The sequence below is a fragment of the Danio aesculapii genome, chromosome 4 (assembly GCF_903798145.1).
Source record: "Danio aesculapii chromosome 4, fDanAes4.1, whole genome shotgun sequence".
In the NCBI taxonomy this organism is placed as follows: domain Eukaryota; kingdom Metazoa; phylum Chordata; class Actinopteri; order Cypriniformes; family Danionidae; genus Danio; species Danio aesculapii.
The window spans coordinates 41,372,133-41,392,164 of NC_079438.1; the positions used below are offsets into that span (position 1 = coordinate 41,372,133).

Sequence of the window (20,032 nt, forward strand, 5' to 3'; positions counted from 1 at the left end):
TTAGGACTGTTGTTATTGTTTACATTCTTCAAAATCAGAATCAGAATCAGTTTTATTGCCAAGTGTGCTTCACACACTACAGAAGCTTCAAGTGTACATAAAGTGACAAGTGACAACACAAAATAAATATGAAAAAAAAGATAAACAATTCTAAACATTAAACAGATGGTCTATAGTTTATATAGTTTTGTCTACTTTTAGACAAAACAATATCAGTGTTTTAACTTAAGAAGAGTTAAGAATCCGATATTTGGAAGAAATACTTTTTAGATTTTCTATCACTCAATTTATTTTTTAATTGAATTGCAATTTTCTGTTAAAATATATATTTAAATTACAATATTTTTATTTGAAACTTGTACAAAACCACCAACACAAATATTAACATTTTGCCACAACACAATTTTTGCTAATACCTAATAAATCCAGTAAATCCCAGAGAACTGAATTTTAAGTGGACTTGTCATTTTAGCTGTATACAGTTGAAGTTATTCAGCCTCCTGTGAAATTATTCTTTTGAAATTATTTCCCAAGTGATGTTTAACAGAGCAAGGACATTTTAACAGTCTTTTTTATTATTATTCTGCAGAAAGTCATAATTCTCTTAGTTTGGCTGAAATAAAAACCATTTTTCCATTTTAAAGACCGTTTTAGGGACAAAAGTAATAGGCCTCTTAAGTAATAATTGATTTCCATCGGCTACAGAACTGACCACTGCAGTTTAGTCACTTCCCTAATGACTCTAACTTGCCTAGTTAACCTAAGTTAAGCTAGTCAAGCCTATAGTTGCATTTTAAGCTGAATAGTTTGTTGCAAAATAACTAGTAAAATACGGTCATGATGGCAAAGACAAAAATTGGATATTAAAACTGTTATGTTTAAAGATGTTAATGAAAACTTCTCTCTGTCAAATATCAATTTAATAATCTTTTAATGAGAATTATGTTTTTACAAGAGGGAAAACTGGTTTGTCTGCAACTGTGTGTGCTATGTAGAAAAGTAACGTGATTAATAAATACACCTTAAAATGGATGTTACATTCTGTCCTTTTCTCTGGTGTTCAGAACATTATCGCGGAGCATGAGATCAGGAATATCTCTTGTGCGGCGCAGGATCCTGAAGATTTGTCCACATTTGCGTACATCACCAAGGACCTGAAATCCAGCCATCATTACTGCCATGTGTTTACAGCCTTCGATGTGGTTCGTAATACATAAATGATCACACATACAGTACTGCACATAAATTAAAGAAAACATCCATTAAAGCTCACTTGCAAATGCTGAAAGGTCATGCATGGGTGCAAGACATCTATTAGGAGTTACATTGATAAATAATAATGAAGTACTTATTTATAAATTGGTGATCATTGATGTAAATGAGGGAAAAAAAGGAAAAAAGCTGCCTTGAATATTTAATCCTGAATATTTAGATGTCGACATCAAATTTAATGTACAAAAGTGATTTGCAAGATATGCAAAAATGGAATATGGGTAAATATGCAATAACATTCATGACAACATATAAATTTATGCAAAAATGAAAAAAAAATTCTGACAACTTGCAGTACTAGGCCTGAACAATATCGCACTGTGTGCATCCACAATAGTCACATCGTAGGATTAGTTTATTTATTAAAGATTAAAAGATAAAGAAAGTATTACATACGATTGTATACAATTGTTTATACAAAGATGATCAGGTTGTTTTATGTTTGATTGGGTAATTTTTGGATTTGAATACTGTTGGAATTCAAAGAAAAGCACAGAGCACTGTTTATTAAACATTTATTTTTATTCTGTCGTTGTTAGATACAGTATTCTCGTAATTTATCATATTTTATGCAGATCCACTGCTTAGAAAAATCAGCCCAGTCAATCTAAATGAATGAAATCTTTATAAATAGAGCTATTCGATTCATCTGGTAAAATTATATTAATATTACAATGTACATACAGTAGCAGCAAAAATAGAAGCAGCTCTACTACTTACTAAGATATATAAAACAATATGTGAACATATCTAGCTGACAAATTGGGCAAACATACTGTTTTGAAGGGTAGTGACCAGGTGTATGGATATAAAATGACAATTCGTTTATATTTGGATTCTTAAAAGAGATGATTACTTGATTTAAATATGCATGACAAGATTTTAAGTTTATAAACTTGTTCATCTCTATTAGTGTCTAGTGTAAACCATTGTAAACATGTGTGATAGTCATTATTTTGGGGTCAGAAAGATTGACAGTATACGGGACGCAATCTAGTGTTCAAAAACAAAACTTAAAGCTGGAGTTTAACAAAAATATAGCAATTTAACTTCTTCAGTAGGTCTGTCAGATCTTAATGATAGCAAATCTCATGGTCTATAGCACCTGTTTACTTATTTAAATTAGAAACTCTACAGTTTTTTGCTGGCATATGTGTTTTTGTATTTGTGGAAATAGTGGCTTTAATAAGTTGGTGTCTTCTGTGTTGGCGTCTGTCACAGTAACACCATAGAGCTGTCTCTGCGTCAGCTAGTCACAACACATGAATAATTCAGAACCTGCTCAAAGCATGTTTTTAATCATTTAAACATCTCTAAGCTCTAAAATTATGGAGGAGAAATGCTGAAACTGTAGCCAAATGTGGTAGCTCTAAACTGCAGTCAAATCTTGAAGGCTTTTTTCCACAGTTCCTCGGCTGAATTCTAGCAGCGGAGAACCCTAAATGTGAATTTTTGGTTGATTTTTAATTTTTAATTTCCTTCTGTTTTTGTTTTTCTCCCAGAATCTGGCCTATGAGATTATCCTGACGTTAGGCCAGGCTTTTGAGGTGGCGTATCAGCTGGCTCTGCAAGCCAGAAAGAGCGGCCACGGGTCTTCAACTCTGCCTGAGAGCTTTGACAGCAAACCCTCCAAACCTGTACCTAAACCACGCGGAAACATACGCAAGTCTGTGAGTCACTCTGACCTTTCAGCCCTTACACACACACTGTCATCCATCTGGACACATGCACACCTACACACCTTCAGCTCATATCTGTGCATCTTCAAGCTGAGCGGTGCATCATGGGAAACAAGCCTCTGGTTTGAGCTGCTTTTTTAAAGCTGACACGATCTGCTGTGTGTTAACTGCATTTCATTGAACACTTTTTTTTTTTATAGTGGCATCATTCTGATATGCTGATGTGTGGAATGCTCAAGGGATGTTGGAACTTGTGTGTGATGCTTAATAGGGATATTTTTTAACTATTAATTCATCTTTTTTAATGGAATAGAAAGATAAAAATTATGTGTTTATTTTTATTACATTTTTATTGCATCTTTTTATTCAAATTTTAACAATTAATCACAAAACACATATTTTATAATGAGATAAAAACTTTTATAATGAGATATTTTATAAAATTGTCAGTTTTTTATCAATTTAGTACATCATGTCTACATAAAAATATTAATTTGTTCAAATAAAACTTAAAACTTTTGAATGGGGGCATAAATTCAAACTATGAATACATTTTTATTATATATGTACATATAAGTCATTAGGCTAATATTGTAATATTAAAATTCACATTATAGTTACAACATGACACAAATAAGTTAATTTGTTACTCAGATACTTAATTATTACTTTACATTATTAAGTAAGTATCAGGCCAAAATATTAGGTAAAACTTTTCATCTGCAAATTTTTATTAGGTAAATATACACTCAAAGTTGAGCGTTACACATTTTGTTAAACAATTTAAAAAGATTCACATTTTATAATTTGATATATTATATATTTTATAATAATAAATACAATTTGTAATTGTTTTTTATCTAAAATGGCCATGTTTGTTAAATGTATGTCAAATCTATATTTAAAAAAATCTCTTCTAGCTTGGATTTTATGACTTAAATATTATATTATTTATTTCTGTTGCCATGTGCTTTCAAGACATTATCAAACCTACTAAAGATACCCAAGAGTGGATTTGTCAGTAATGTAATAATAAAAAAAAAATCTTAATTATTGCAAATGTTGTGATTATCCTGGGTCAAAAGTCCTGGGTCTTTCTTGGGTCTGCTGAGGGCTTTAGACTCTTTCAATTCAATTCAATTTACCTTTATTTGTGTAGCGCTTTTATAATGTAGATTGTGCCATAGCAGCTTCTTATTAAAGGTCATAGTAAATAGGAACAGTGTAGTTCAGTTTGTAGTGTTTAAGTTCAGTTGAGTTTAGCTCAGTTCAGTGTGGTTTAAAAATCACCACTGAGAGTCCAAATACTGAAGAGCAAATCCAACGATGCGCAGCTCTATAGATCTCAAACCATGCAAGCCAGTGGTGAAAAAAAAATTCACTAATTGGCGGAAGTGAAGAAAAAAAACCTTGAGAGAAACCAGACTCAGTTGTGCACGACCATTTGCATTTCTCCGCTGGCCAAATGTCTTGTGCAGAGCTGCAGTCTCAGTGGCGGAGGCTGGAAGCTGGCCTCAGCGAAGACTCGTCTGTCCCTGGAGCGTCACAGGAATCAGTCTCATGTTCTCCAGTCCTCCACTCCTCCATGACTCTTCCTTAGACGTAGTACATGGAACGACAAGTCTTCATTTGTTGCTGTTTATTGTGGAGTTAATTTGAATACAAAACTGATGTCAGATAAACTAAATCAAACAATGTTGGCCACCAAACAGTCTGAAAGTAAGATCTAAAAGACCATGTGCTAAAAGACCCAGCAATCCCTTCTCCAGTTGGCCATACCCACGCTTTTAAGCTTCCTCTGGCCTGCAGGGGGTACATATCTCCAAAAAGAAAGAAATCATTAACAACATAAACTTTCAAATAAAGTATAAAATCATGTGCTGGCCAGAAACATGGGAACCAATCTGGAGATTGATAGTTGCAGTGAGATTGATAGTAAATACAGCACAAGACAAACATGAACTTATACCCTGTTTACACTTGGTATGAAGATCTCTTTTGTACACTTTAACCATTTTTCTGATTACACTGAGTAGAGAGTCTATAAACTGGTGTATGCATTGGCCTTTTCTGGTGTTTCAATGTAATATTGAGAAATAAGCTTAGGAGACAATTGAGAGACAGTTAAATCAAAACTTTTATTTCTTCTCTAATCGCAACAAAACTATGCTGGTTTGTGTTAAAATCAGCGCTGGTCAGAGATCCAAACTTACAATGTCAAGCTACAAAGTTTAAATCCTGTCTGGCATCAGCAATGTTTAAACATTTGCTCTGTACTGTAGCTTCAGTGTAAAAACATAAGTTTTATATCTAATTTAAACTTAATTGTGTTATTTCATCAGGTTTCAGCTGTATTTTGCGGGGACTCGGAAGGGACATGATGGTAAGGGAAAAAATGGGTGGAAGAAACAAAATTGGTGAGAGAAAAAAAAAACTGAATGATAGAAAGATATATATATATATATATATATATATATATATATATATATATATATATATATATATATATATATATATATATATATATTTAAGTTTTTACATTATCTGGCAAATATATTTTGCGTTTCCTCGCTAAACTGTTGTTTGACAAACATTTTCTGTTAATTTCATACATGTTAACTGTCTCGTTTTTGCCGGAATTCTCCCGTATTTTACAATTCTATCCCGCTATCATCCTATTAATAAGTATTTCCCATATTTCTCCCATATTTTATAACTTGAAAGCACATTGAAATGAATATAATATAATGTCTGCATTCACTTTCTTAGTGTACAGAAGCTGATCTGAGGTCAGTTTACCACACAGAGCGCGTCCGTCAATCAGCTCTTATATACATGCATTCGCTGATTTAGAGGTTGCATATGAAGGGCGATGATCGACGCACAGCTTTAATAGGAAGAAAGTGATTGCAGACATTTTTATAGTAATTTCAGCGTGCCTTTAAGATGTTAAATATGGGAGAAATATGGTAAAATACTTAATGATAGGATGATAGCAGGATAGAATGGTAAAATACTGGAGAATCCCGGCAAAACCCGGAGGATTGACATGTTTGTTTGTTTGTTTGTTTGTTTGTATACTTTATTGTCCCTCAAGGGGAAATTTTCTGTGGACTCACACAGCACATCAGCAGGTTCTAACATAATAACAATTAAAAATAGGTCAACATACAAAAGAATTACATACACTATCGATCAGTGTTCAACAGTCTGATTGACACTGGAATAAAAGAGTTCTTCAGTCTGTTCCGCTTCCAGCGGAAAGTTCTGTATCTTCTACCAGAAGGTAAAAGATCATAAAATGGAAAGAGTACATGAGATGGGTTACTTAAAATTCTTTTCGCTTCATTTAGAGTGCATTGCTCGTAGAGTGTTTGTATACTAGTAAAAGTTTCAGAACCTATTAGTCTTGTGGCAATTCTGATAATATTGAAAATTTTTGATTTCAGATTTACAGAAAGATTGCCATACCATGTAGATAGACCATACCTGATAACACTTTCAAATACAGCTTGATAAAATAAGTACATGATTTTCTTATCAACACCATAAAACCACAACCTTCGTAGAAAATACAGTCTTTGGTAAAGCTTTGTATGAAGTGTATGAAGTGAACAGGAAGTGTTTGTCAAACAACAGTTTTGTGAGGGAACGCAAAACATCTTTTTTTTTCTCGCCAATTTTCCCCCCACTATCACGTCCCTTCCGGGTCTCCATAGTATTTTATTAAGTTGTACACATTTATTGTTTCATTTGATGTTTCAAGTCATTTTAATTAACGTAAGTTGAAATTACTTGTAAAGTTAATTTAGTTCAACTGAAATATTTAAAACAGCAACAAATTTATGACATTTTTGAGAGTACAGTAGATGGTCATTTGTGGTTGTTTTACCACACCGTTTACACTACGAAAGCATGAAATCTGTGTTCTGGAAGTGGTTGAAAATAGAGGAGCTCAAAACATCCCCTACTTGTGATCAGATCAACCAAAAAGCATCCAAATGTCAAGTGTAAACTGAGCCTTGCGAGTAATTTATCGATTCTGGCATTTGCTTGATATGTCTGTTACAATGTGCCAGACAGCATGTTAAAGTCAACCGTAAAAAATGCACGTTTGGCTGTATTAAAATCAATGTAGTTCCTGTCAGCGCAAGTTTGTTTATGATCCCACTAGCGCGCGTGTCGCCTGCTGTCTTGCGGGACGGAGAGGTGAGTGTTTGATCTGTAAACGACTCACTCCATCTCCCGTCCCTTCAGTGCGTTTAAGGATGAAAGAGATTGATGAGGGCTGTTTGCTCGGAGCTCCTTCCTCCGGGGCAGCCTTCCTCTCCATCTGCCCTCGTCCCAGTGCTCCTCGAGCGGGCACACGGTGCATCCCTCTCCCCCGGCCACCAGCAGGGATATTAGCACTCTCTGGATGAGACCCAAAATAGGTGGGAGCCAGTTGTAAAAATAAAACACGGCCTGCTTGTTGGAGTTGGATTGCACACATTTGCGGTCTGGCCTCCTTTTATGAGAAGCTTCACTTCGCTTTCTGTTTTAAAGGCCAGATCACTGTCCATATAAAATGTGCCTCTGTGATTATTACGGTCTGCCTCTATACAATATACAACTGGGTCAGTATGTTATTTTAGATGTTTAATAGCTGTGGTGTAATGGTGTCACAGATGTTCTGAGAGATGCGGTGCTTGAATGAGTTCGTTTGAGTACATTTTCAGTGTAGGGTAAATTACTCACAAGAATAATAGATAACAAATGACTACTTTAAAAGTGTCAGTTGATTTCATTACTAATTGCTGCATGTAAAAAGTAATCAGACTACTAATTACTTGACTTTCAAGCTTAAAGAAATACACTACAAAGTCAAAATTGTAGTTCTTTCAGTAATTTTAAGGATTGAAAAAAGCAACTTAACTTAATGCAAATGTAAAAGATTGAAACCATTTCTTAGGATGAACCGAGCTCTTAATGAAAAAGGTAACTTGAGTGTGCCTGCCTATGCAATGTTTAATACATAACAATGTTAGTAGGGTGGATGCTGGCTTAACTGTATTGAACTATGAGAGCATTACTGACCTTATTCTGCGATGTGGATGGAAGCTTGTTTTTGCGATTGCTTTAGAAAAGGGGTGTCAAACTCAGTTCCTGGAGGGCCGCAGTCATTTCAAACAAGGCTGAATGACTTAATTAGTTTGATCAGGTGGTTTAAGTAGGGTTGTAACTAAACTGTGCAGAGCTGCGGCCCTCCTGGTGTGTTTATGACAATACATAAAAAGTAGAATAACACAATAATCAAATATCAGTTTGCATCAAGCAGCATAACAAGCTGTTTTTAACATCTAGAAATCAGTGGAAGTGAATAGACCGGAAGTCTTGAGCCAAAAAGATTCAAATGGCTGCGCCCGCTTGTATGTGAAGAATAATGTCAATAGACATAGTATGTATGACATAGTAAGGATGTCAATAGAGATAGCAGAATAATGTCAATTATAAAACATAATAAAATGAAATAAGTTCTGATAACGTTTGAAAACAGTATGACTGAGCACCAAAGGACATGCTTATTAACTCACGCTGCCACACGTGATATTAAAAGGCAAAAAATACAATACAAAATATGTTACAGTATAATTAGTTTTCCTGTGTAAATCAAGTGTGTGTGCTATCAACAGAGAGTGATATCTCTTTTTTCAGTTGTAATGATTGAACAATACTTTGTTGAGTGGGTTTGTTCTGGTATCTTGGCTGGTTTAAGTCAGTCATGGTAATTTGTAGAATTCTAACACTAAAATATCCAGTTGTTGGTGGAAAGTCAGCGTCTTAGTGATTGATTTATCGAATAGTTCATTCAAACGATTCAGTAAAAACTGCTGATCATTAAGAAGCGGAGCAAGCAATTGATTAAAAAACCTTAATAAAACGAAAACAGTTCTGATAACATTTGAAGGCATTGATATTATGTAACTCACTTAGTTTTAAATTCTAGTTTTATAGTATAAATTCAATATCGTATTTGTGATCAAGGTCACATGATAATTTTTTGGAAAATCACACTCCTGCTTGTGTGATATTACTTTACTACCAGTTTTTCTCATCTTGTACACAGATTTAAAAAGTAACTGATACAAGAGAATTTTGGGCTTTCGTAACTTGAGTTATTTAGCCATTAAACTTGCATTCTAATAGACTTTAACACATATCCGTAAATGCATCTCATTGTAAAGATGCATTTTTGTAATTTTTTTAAGGTGAGTGACTTATTCCATAATGGCAATATTATCACACATATAAATAATGCACACCTCTAGTTCAATCTTGATTTATAGCAAATGACCTACTGTGTTTTTTCTCCCATGCTTGCTCGCATGCACCCCATCTAGACAATACACACTTGAGCTTAGCAAAAAACTCCAAAGATCTCAATCCCATTTGGTTCAGTACATGAACTCCCATGCATCCTTGTGTAAATAATTGCAAATGGAAAGTCCTTTGCAAAACTAATCCTGTCTGAATAGCGCTTATGTGACAATTTACGTAAGAATGGATTTCTGAATGATTTACATTTGCTCTGCTTGTTTTTCGTGAATAAGACTCATTGTTTGTATGTGTGTGTACGTGTATATGTGCACCATTACCCTGAGCACTAACAGTATCCTCAGTGGCAGTATGTGTGTGTGTTATGTGCTGTACTCAGATATTGATTTTCCCTTGTGTAGGAGAAATTGTTCATTATGTTGCGGTTCCTCCACTCCATATGGACACGATACGCTGTGCTGCTCCATTAAAACCTTCCTTCTCTCTTCTGTTCATCTCCTCATGACATTCCTGTAATCGTCTGAATGTACAGCATATGGGTGATTCTTCAATTAAGCACATTTTCGACTACAAAATGTGCTTCTGTTTCACAGCATTAGTTAATTGATCTAACTTAAAGCCTTTTCAAAAAGTTGCACTATAAGAAGTTTGCTACAATATGAGATACTAATAAATATACAGCAAAGTCAACTTTGTTAAGCTAGCAAAGCTGAAGCTACAGTGATTAGTTGACTTTTATTTGAAAAAATGAGTAAACCTATTGCTTTTAATTCGATTTGTTGACTTTTAAAAGTGAGTAAACCTGGTGCCTTAAAATTAATAAGTAAATTAACTATGCGCATATTTATAAAATTAGCAGTTAACATTTTGTCAAGTTACAACAGGTTTACTTTTTAGGTAACTAATCACTTTTTTTACAGTGTATTTGAGCATACGCTGTTAACAGTTTCCTGTAGAATCACAAGTAACTTATTGGCAGCAGCTCGCCTTACTGTAAATCAGTTACAGCAAAAATACTGTATTTACATTTACAGCACCATTTATCTTGATGTATATATTTAAAGTATTGTATGTCTTTACTGTAAAATATACAGTAGTTTTTACAATGTAACTTTAAAATACAGTAACATACTGCATAACTGTTGTACAGTAAAATACAGCTCATATTACAGTTAAATACTGTGTAATTTACAAAAATCGTTAACAGTGTACATTATGTCTGAAAAATTAAATGCTGTTTCAAGAACGTTTGTTTGAACTGTTCCGTGCTGGTGGACTGATCCTCCTAGTACATGCTTTGTATTAGAAGCTGCTCTTGTGTTTATTTGTCCCTTTTTGATGAATTCAGTGGCTGTATTCTTCATTTGCAAGTACTGTTATTGAACTTTTCTAGCAGTGAGACTAAGATAAATTGAAAAAAAATCTTAATTAGGGAGCATTGAGCTTCTAAATTTAGAGTTACATGTATTCAAAGTTAAACAGTAACAAATGTTGATGTTGATTATCATAAACCGAGACACAAAATGGAGTAGAAAATAGTATACTGTACTGTAGCTGTTTTTTGTTTTTGTTTTTAACTTGGTTTGTTTAATGATTAGGTGAAGTTAAAAGCCCCTTTCACACACAGACTTTTCTGGAAAATTACCGGGATTTTTCCAGAAAGAAATCATGTGTAAACAGGCCCTTTTTGAAAATACCGGTAAATTATAATTAAAATACATTTGTAAAATTACTGGTAATTTGCCAGACTGCTGCTCTGTGTGAACACAGAAGGAAAATTGCCGGAAAGAGCACGTTCACGAGACGTCTGGAGACGTCTACTCCAGCCAATCAGAACATTCAGACGCATTCACATCTGCGCTGTTTATAAAAAAAAAAGCCTTTGAATATTTTTCCAGAAACGTTGAGCTGCTAGATGTTAGTCAGATGACGTTTCTATGTTCCTTTTTAGTGTCAACTGCGTGAAGAATTATCGATAAAATGCTTATGATAAACCGCCATTTGTTTACCTTCAAGCTCTGCTTCAGTTGCTTGATGCATGGCCACGTAAAGGAGCCGCTGACCACCGGCACATACATACTTTGTACATACGGAAACGTGAAAGTGTTCCTCCACATGTCTACATCGAAATTGTTCACAATACTTATCCATTCACAGAATTTGTCCTGTAGTTAAATATGTAAACATTTAGCCAAGGTTAGCGCTTCTGCCTTTGGATGTTTCTGGGACAAAAGCAGCTTCATGAATGCTAAAGCTTTTAATAAAAGTGAAACCATCAACAAACCCTGACCCCTTCTATGTTTACAAACACAAGCGCAGCCATTTAGAGGTCATTTCTGGTTAATGATGTCAGAATTTTCCGGAAAAATTCCAGAACGTCCTTGCCTGTGTGGACAGCGTTTTTTTAGAATTTATCGGTAAAGTCGTTCCGGAAATTTACCCGTATCACTGTGTGAAAGGGGCTATTGTTAGGGTTGAGGACAGGTCTAAAATTGTTGATAATAATAAATGTAAAATATTAGTAAAAGTATTAGTAAAATTCATGATCTCTCATGTTTAAATTAAAACTATATTTATTCAGGAATCACTCATACTATGTACATTCGTGCTTGCGTGTGTTCACCTTCCCAAGCTTTGACCTCTGTGACCTCTTTGTTTTAGGTCACGTCCCCCTCTAGCCGCTGGTCCCTGGGGCATATTTTCACCCCGCACCGGCCTCCTCTTCATCCTTCTCCTCTTCCTCCTACCTCACGACTCTTCCTCCATCATCCACACAAAGTTCAATCGCAGGTCTTCTTTCATTTCCTTTTCTTGATTTCTTTTTCCGCTTATGTTCTGTTTTATTTTTGGGGCTGTCAGTCATTTATTATGTCAGTGAATTAATTACATCTGTTTGAATGTATTAATCACTCTTACACTACGAGGCTGTTGAACGCTTGATTCTGATTGGCTGATGAACATTCTAAGGAGTGCAGTTATTTTCAGATAAACACGAAGATAGGCACATCTTGACCGTATTACAATTCCATTGAAAAATTGATAAATTTCAGTTGCTTGACAGATAAACAAAATAAAAGGTGTCGGATGAGAGAAATAAGAAACAAACCCCACACAGCAGTTGTTTGAGGACAACATGTGGACAATGTCATTACTGTAAGTGTGGTCACTGTAGTGTAAGTGGAATAATCGACTTCAATCGTCCATTGAATTATTCAAAAATAATGCACACCGCTTAGTGTTGTGGTCGGACCACTCTCACCCTATTTTCTAATAATGCAATGGTCTGGAGTCAATTATTCCTTACTCTGTTAATGTCATGTTGACAGCCCTATTTATTTGTTTGTTTTGTTTTGTTTTGTTTTGTCATCTTTCTTTAACATTTTCCAATTTGCTTCATTTTTGACATGAAAATTCCAGGTAAGACAAAAGGTTGCAGAAAATTATTTTATCTGTTCCTCAGTTTGAAAATGTGTTCTAAAAAATCATAATTGTAAGACTTAAAGTTACCAAACAGTATATGAGTAATGATCTTTTTCATGAGTGCATTGGCACCCAATTTTTTAAGCAGCGCTGGTTCAAAAGTATTTTTGCATTCATTTTTCCCTTAGGGATTTTTAAAAACCTTCATTAAAGTATTAATCATGAATTAAACCAAGCATCTATGAGGAAAATCACATGACAAACTTTGATTTGAAGCAAAGAAATGTATGGAACCAAAAAGAAAGGCAGAAGATTAACGGAAAGAAGTACAATCCCATGATGCATTGTGAATTACAAATTCCCAAATACAAGGGAAATGCAAACATATATATATATATATACTATCTGTCAAAAGTCTTGTTGTTGATCCCCGTTGTAAAAGCAACAAATAATAACTTGACTTCTAGTTGATCATCTGGAAAAGTGGCAGAAGGTAGATTTTTCCAGTGAATCATCTGTTGAACTGCATCTCAATCATCACAATAACTGCAGAAGACTTATTGGAACCCGCATGGACCCAAGATTGGCTAAGAAATCAGTCAAGTTTGGTGAAAGAAAAAATCATAGTTACATTCAGTATGGGGGGCGTGAGAGAGATCTGCAAAGTGGATGGCAACATCAACAGCCTGAGGTATCAAGACGTTTGTGCTGCAAATTACAGTACATTACAAACCACAGGAGAGGGCAAATTCCTTCTCATACTTCAGCCTCCACGTCAAAGTTCCTAAAGGCAAAGAAGGTCGAGGTGCTCCAGGATTGGCCAGCCCAGTCGCCAGACATTAACATTATTGAGCATGTTTGGAGTAAGATGAAGGAGGAGGCATTGAAGATGAATCCAAAGAATCTTGAACCCTGGGAGTACTGCAAGAACGCTTCCTTTGCCGTTCCAGATGACTTTATTAATAAGTTACTTGAGTTATTTCAGAGATGTATAGATGCAGTCCTCCAAGCTCATGGGAGTCATACACAATATTAATTCTTTTTCCACTGCACCATGACTTTATAGTCTATACTGTACATTATTTCTGTTAAGTGACAAGACTTTTGTCTAAGCAAAGTCAAACCTTACTGTCCTAATGAAATGATTCAAAATCAAGGCATGATCATAAGCCACTTCTGATGCCAAATAATCAACTAGAAGTCAAGTTATTATTTGTTGTTCTAAAAACTTGGATAGACGACAAGACATTTGTCAGGTAGTGTATGTGTATGGCCCAAACAATATATTTAGAATGTATACACAAGCAGTGTTTACAAAGCGCTATACAAATAAAGGTGAATTGAATTGAATTGTTCACTTCTTTTGAGAGTGTACTGTATAAAGTAGCTTCATGGGATTGGGTAGAGCTAATGATATTTTTGGTGTACTTTGCTTTCTGCGACTCTCTGATTGGTGGACATTTCTGTACAGAATCATGGATAACGTCGTTTTTTTTGTATTCAAGTTGTGTTATTAGTAGAAAAAAACAGCAATTTGACTGTTTAAAATCAATTTCTTAAATCCGAAAATGAATGGAGAATTACTGTCAAAACACGCTGCGCTTTGTACAACATCACGAAACTCAACCCCAAATATTCCTTGATTTAATTGGATAATTCAGCTGACTTTGTTTGTTTGTTCACTTTTGTGTTTGTTTGACTCATCTCTCCTTCATCTGAATCCTCCTTTCCTGTCATCCCACAATGATCTCTCCGTCTTTCAACATCAGCTGACTAAACCCAGATAGAAACACTGGAGCGTTTCTCATCCAAGACACCAACTCACCGTTATCAAACCATTAAGCTCTCTTTCAGGTCGATGCCTCGCATTAGAGGTTTATTGCGTAAGATTAGTGTCTTGTTTCCTCTTTTAAAGCGTTTGGATGTGGAGAAGAATGAAGTTGGTGTGGGTGTGTGTATATGTGTGTGAGCAGTCAGAGGTGGCCAGGCGCAGCGAGGATTATGTTATTTAATATTCATGCCGCTGCATATGGAAAAGCCTGATAAAGAAGTGAGGAGAAGCCAGCAGTAGACGTACGTAAAAACACACGTTCACGTTTCTGCTCCATCTATAGCTCCGCTGTATATGGAGCAGAGCTGAGCTGAGCTGCTGTGGCAACAAGGAGCAGCGTTTGGATTGGTGGATAAAGATGTACTAGTCGCAGGGTAGTTTTGACCACAGCAGATCCGAAGGATGGATATTACGGCAGTGATGCTTAATACAAGAGATGAATGTGTTTGATGTTGCACGTTTATAAATAGGCATTATGCAATGTGGAGGTTACTTGACTGTTTTTGTGTTGGTGTGACTGTGATTGTCATGTGGTGAACCAATGGCTTCTCTTTCTCTCTCTCTGTGACTGAAGAGGTGGTTACACTAGACTTAAGCCTGTTAATTACTTCAGATTTCATATATGAGTAACAATATGATGTCATAAACCAGGTCTCCTGTTTTACATAAGTTAAATGTATTGTAAGAAAAATATATTGTATTACTAAATTGTACAATAACAACAATATTACTAAAATAATAAAAATAATATAAATAAAAATAATAAGAATAATAAAAATAGATAATGCTTTTATTTTTATTATTATGAATGATTTAAAAGATTCAGAAATATGCAAATTTATTTGCTGTATTTAATTATAGATTTTTAATATAAAATGTTTCTATTCTTATTATAATTTTTTAAAATATTAGTATAATAATAATAATAATAATTAATATTATAAAATGTTATTTTTTGTATTATGGATAAAATATTATGATAATAACATGTTTTATTATTATTATTTATTTCTGCTTTTGTTGTTGTCATTATTCTTCATTTATTTTCTTTTGGGCTTAGTCCCTTATTAATCTAGGGGTCACCACAGTGGAATGAACCGCCAACTTATCCAGCATATGTTTTACGCAGCGGATGCCTTTGCAGCTGCAACCCATCACTGGAAACATCCACTCACACTCCTGCACACACATACACTACGGACAATTTAGCTTATTATAGCGCATGTCCTTGGACTGTGGGGGGGAAACCAGAGCACCCGGAGAAAACCCACACCAACATGGGGAAAACATGCAAACTCCACAGATAAATGCCAACTGACCCATCCGAGGCTCAAACCAGCGACCTTCTTGCTGTGAGGCGATTGTGCTCCCCACTGCACCATTATTATAATTATTATTATTATTTGTTACTTTCGTGCTGTTATTATTAAAGAAAAAAAATTATTTTCTCAATTAAAATAAAAAAAATCTGTATAGCTTTATTACTATGATTATTAATAATTTGAGAATAAATAAAAATGTTTCTAATCAAATATATATATATATATCTTGCTGTTGTATATTCTTAATAACAGATATTTTTAATTATAACAAATAATTAAAATAACTGTATGAAGTTTAGTTAAACACTACATTTAAATTGTGCATTAACTTAAATTGTGCATTAAACAGCATTAACTTGTGTGTGTGTGTGTGTGTGTGTGTGTGTGTGTGTGTGTGTGTGCGTGTGTGTGTGTGCGTGTGTGTGTGTGTGTGTGTGTGTGTGTGTGTGTGTGTGTGTGTGTGTGTGTGTGTGTGCGTGTGTGTGTGTGTGCGTGTGTGTGTATGATTTGTTTATTTGTATATTTTTAAATAAATTTTCAATGTTGTTAGTCAGGATAAACTTTGGCACTTCTATTCTGCTTTGGTCAGACATCTTTTCGCTAAGAGGTCAACACAAGGTCTAGCCCAGGGGTGGTCAAACTCAGTCCTGGAGAGTCAGTGTCCTGCAAAGTTTAGTTCCAACGCCAATCAGACACACCTGGGCTAGCTAATCAAGCTCTTACGAGGCTTTCTAGAAACATCCTTGCAGGTGTGCTGAGGGAAGTTGGAGCTGAAATCTGCAGGACACCGCTCTTCCAGGACCAAGTTTGGACACCCCTGGTGTAGCCTAACCGACCTTATCTCCACTAATTGTCTAGCACCTCCTGAGCTATTGTCTTCTTGTCCTGTGTGCAGATGGAACAGCCCTCAATGGATCAAAAGGGCCACGCTAACGTCCCCTGGATAGTCGAGCCAGGACAGGAAGCCAAAAGAGGAGCCAACACCAAGTATGAGACCACTATTTTCTAATATACACCCAAAATACTGTCCACTCCTGTGTGTGTGCCTTACAGAGAGCGCCCTCTAGAGGCCCACGGAGCCACGGGCCCAGTGACCTGTGCCAAGCCCGCGTCTCTCCGCCCGGCCAAGCCGCCCGTTTACCGTGGCTTCTGCATGATGACGCTGCCGCTGTCTTTTCTCTCCTTCAAACGTTTGCCAACCCCCCCCCCCCCCCCCCTCTCTCTCTTTCTTTTCTCTCTCTCTTTCTCTCTCTCGCCCCCCTCACCCTGGCCGCAGCTCGATACGGGACGGTCCCGCTCAGCCCTCAGGGCCGCCACGCTGCCGATCCTCCTCCAAAACACAAACACACTGTCAAAAAGCGCTTGTTTTTCATTCAGTTTTCCCTCCCCTCAGTCCTCTTTTGGTTTCTCCTTCCCTCCGTTCCTCGCTAATCTTTCCTCGGCTTTTCCGGGAAGCACCTCTCCAGCCTTTCCTCCCCCCTCGACTGCTTGAATGACCACTTAAACCGTAATGCTGCTACAAGCCTTATAAACACGTTGTTGTTTTTTTTAGACTTTCTATCTTTCTTTCTTTCTTTCTGACTAGACAGCGTAGGGTTATAGAGAGGCGAACGCTCACCCAGAGATTTTTGTGAGGGTTGTGGGGCATCTGAAACGGCTGGCATAGAAGCGGAGATTGGACTTCATCCGAAGGACATTTTGCTTGTTTTATAGTTCATTTTTAGTATCAGCTAAAAAAACACACATCTATTTGAAATATTCCCTCATTTAGGGAAGTTTTTTTTTGTTGTTGTATTTTTTAACAGAACACAAGTTATAAGCTTGTTATAGTCGGAACTTGAAAGTATTTGTGGACGCAGACGTTTAGCTTTTAACGAAGGCTTACTTTACGACGAGACATTCGCAAAACGATAGTCTCTCGAATCGCGCGTTTTTCTTCTTTTCTGTTGTATTTTCTTTCCTTCTTTCCCTTTTTTGATTTTGCCAGTGAATGAAAACCGAGCCTGTCCTGAGACATGCAGTGTAGTTGATGGAAAGCATGCAGTCCATGTGAACTGGAGAAGGGGGGGCTTTTTTTTTTTTTGATGGACACTCTGGATAAGTGATGTGATTTCATTCACAGGGCAATGGCGGACGCCCATGTCTATTACAGTGGAATTCAGAGAATGTAGCCTGCCCCTAACATGGACCCTCACTCTCACATGCATTGCAAAAAAGGACCGCAAAATACGGAAGCTAAAAGCGTCACCGGAGCACATGTGTAAGGATTCGCACGAGGACTTTTTGGACTGGGACTTGGCGTACGCGTGCAAGGACTGCCGATATATGGACCCGTGGCCTTTTAACGAAACACTCGCATGCGCACACACACACATACACACACTGCATATTAAAGAAAACAAAAAACAAAAGGAGGAGACTGTGGATTTGAATGTACACAAAAGGCAGCGATTTGACTTTTGTTTCCGAAGGACGGCGGAAGATATTGGACTTTGTCGCACGAAAGACGGATCCTTCTGCGACACGGACACACTACACTGACTTTTCACTAAATATCTAGTCCAAATTACCATGGCATGTCTGGACTGGGTTTAAAATGGACATTTACATCAATTTCTGTATTTTTTTTCTTTTCCGTTTACTTCTTTCTTTCTTTCTTCCTTTATTTTCTTGGTTTGTTTGTGGTTAAAGATGTAAAAAAAAAAAAAAAAGAATATGCACAAATGTGAATGGACTCATTGCACTGGACAACCATGAAATGGACGCGTCTCGTGCCAAAATCACTACGTTTGTTGACGCCATGCAGATTAATATTCATATTGGCAAGAAATTTTAATGTTTAATAGAGAACTATATTACCATTACTGTAATATTTACAATTATTCTAATTAATTATTCTTATTGTGCAATTCTCGTCTGATGTTGTCTTAATGTTACATTATTTTTATATGATGCGTCGAGCTTGAACGCGCAGCCATCCGATAAAACAAACAAACAAACAAAGAAAAAAGATTATTCCAGTACTACGGAGGAACTGAATGTGCGGATGGCTCCAATTAAATATGAAAACAGATATCTTATTTTCACTCATTGTCACTGTAGAGTTTTGCCACAGTTCTGTAAATAAATATTTTGTTGACTCATTGTTCATATATGTAATTAAAAACAACAAAAAAACAACAACATGTCTAAAGAATGACAAAAAAGAAAAAGAAAATCCAATAAATGAAATTGGTAAACTAGGTACCAAATTTGTCAAGTCAGAGTGCAACACATTCAAAGGAATCATCGGTATGAGCAACGGGTGGATTTGTGACATCATTGCGGACTAACATATGTGTAGATAGGCTTGGGCTTCCAGCACACAGATTTTGTAAGTTTGGTCTTTTATTTATATTCTTGCAAAGCACATGGAATAAATCCAGATTGTAGAACCATTGTCCTTTCTGTGACCGCTGTTTCTTTCTTCCTGCCCTTCTTATTATTCAGCTGCAGTATTAGCGTTGTGGCTTTTTATATTAGTTAAACCCTCTGGATTTTGGTAGGCTTGTTTTTTTTACGAGAAGACTTACAATTCTGTCTGTCTATTTATCTATCTACTGTATCTGTCTGTGTATCGATGTTTCTGTCCGTGTAAATGTCTTGTCTGTTGTTTTGTCACTGTCTCTGTATCAACAGCGAGGATGAAAATTAGAAAACAGATTTTAATGTAATGCATTAATGCAAACAAAACCTTTAGCAGCCCCAGCACATTGTTGGTCTCTCAGCTTTTGACAGACTAGTTCTAGTAGGCTTCTTAGCCATAACTTTGACAGCAAGGATTTTCCTGAGATTTTCAAGTAGGTTTAGATTTAAGTTTTGGGGTGGCCATTTCATGGACCTTTTTCACGAGAAGGGGATGATGCATTTACCAATCGTCAGCGTCTTAAATTCCTGAAAATTTTAAACATAGAGATTTTTTTGTCATACATTTAAAAAGCTATGCTTTATATTATTTCACCTTTGATCAAATGACAAAAATGTAACGAAGTTAAAGCTCACATGAGGTTTTTATAAAGCAGCATCTATGGGTGGTACAGTAAATTTGGCGTTGTATACTCTCTTCTGGCAGCCAAGAAGTGTCAGACATTTTTTGAGTTGTAAAATGTATTTGTCACACTCCCATTCACTGCTCTCTCAAGTTTGATCAACTA

At 36.0% G+C, this 20,032-nt stretch overlaps 1 protein-coding gene across 5 annotated transcripts in view; it reads left to right on the forward strand.

Moving 5' to 3' along the window:
- anks1b (ankyrin repeat and sterile alpha motif domain containing 1B) overlaps positions 1 to 19,278 on the forward strand; it is a 312,589-nt gene extending 293,311 nt beyond the window's left edge. For 3 of the 5 annotated variants that reach the window (XM_056455663.1, XM_056455662.1, XM_056455666.1), the window contains 5 exons: positions 1,065 to 1,202; positions 2,775 to 2,942; positions 11,928 to 12,056; positions 16,735 to 16,826; positions 17,962 to 19,278. In XM_056455663.1, coding sequence (XP_056311638.1) covers positions 1,065 to 1,202; positions 2,775 to 2,942; positions 11,928 to 12,056; positions 16,735 to 16,826; positions 17,962 to 18,010 — 576 coding nt within the window. In that variant the 3' untranslated portion in view covers positions 18,011 to 19,278. The remainder of the gene's footprint in view (positions 1 to 1,064; positions 1,203 to 2,774; positions 2,943 to 11,927; positions 12,057 to 16,734; positions 16,827 to 17,961) is intronic. The other 2 variants (XM_056455665.1, XM_056455664.1) reach the window with 1 other exon arrangement.
- The last annotated feature ends 754 nt before the right edge of the window (positions 19,279 to 20,032 follow it).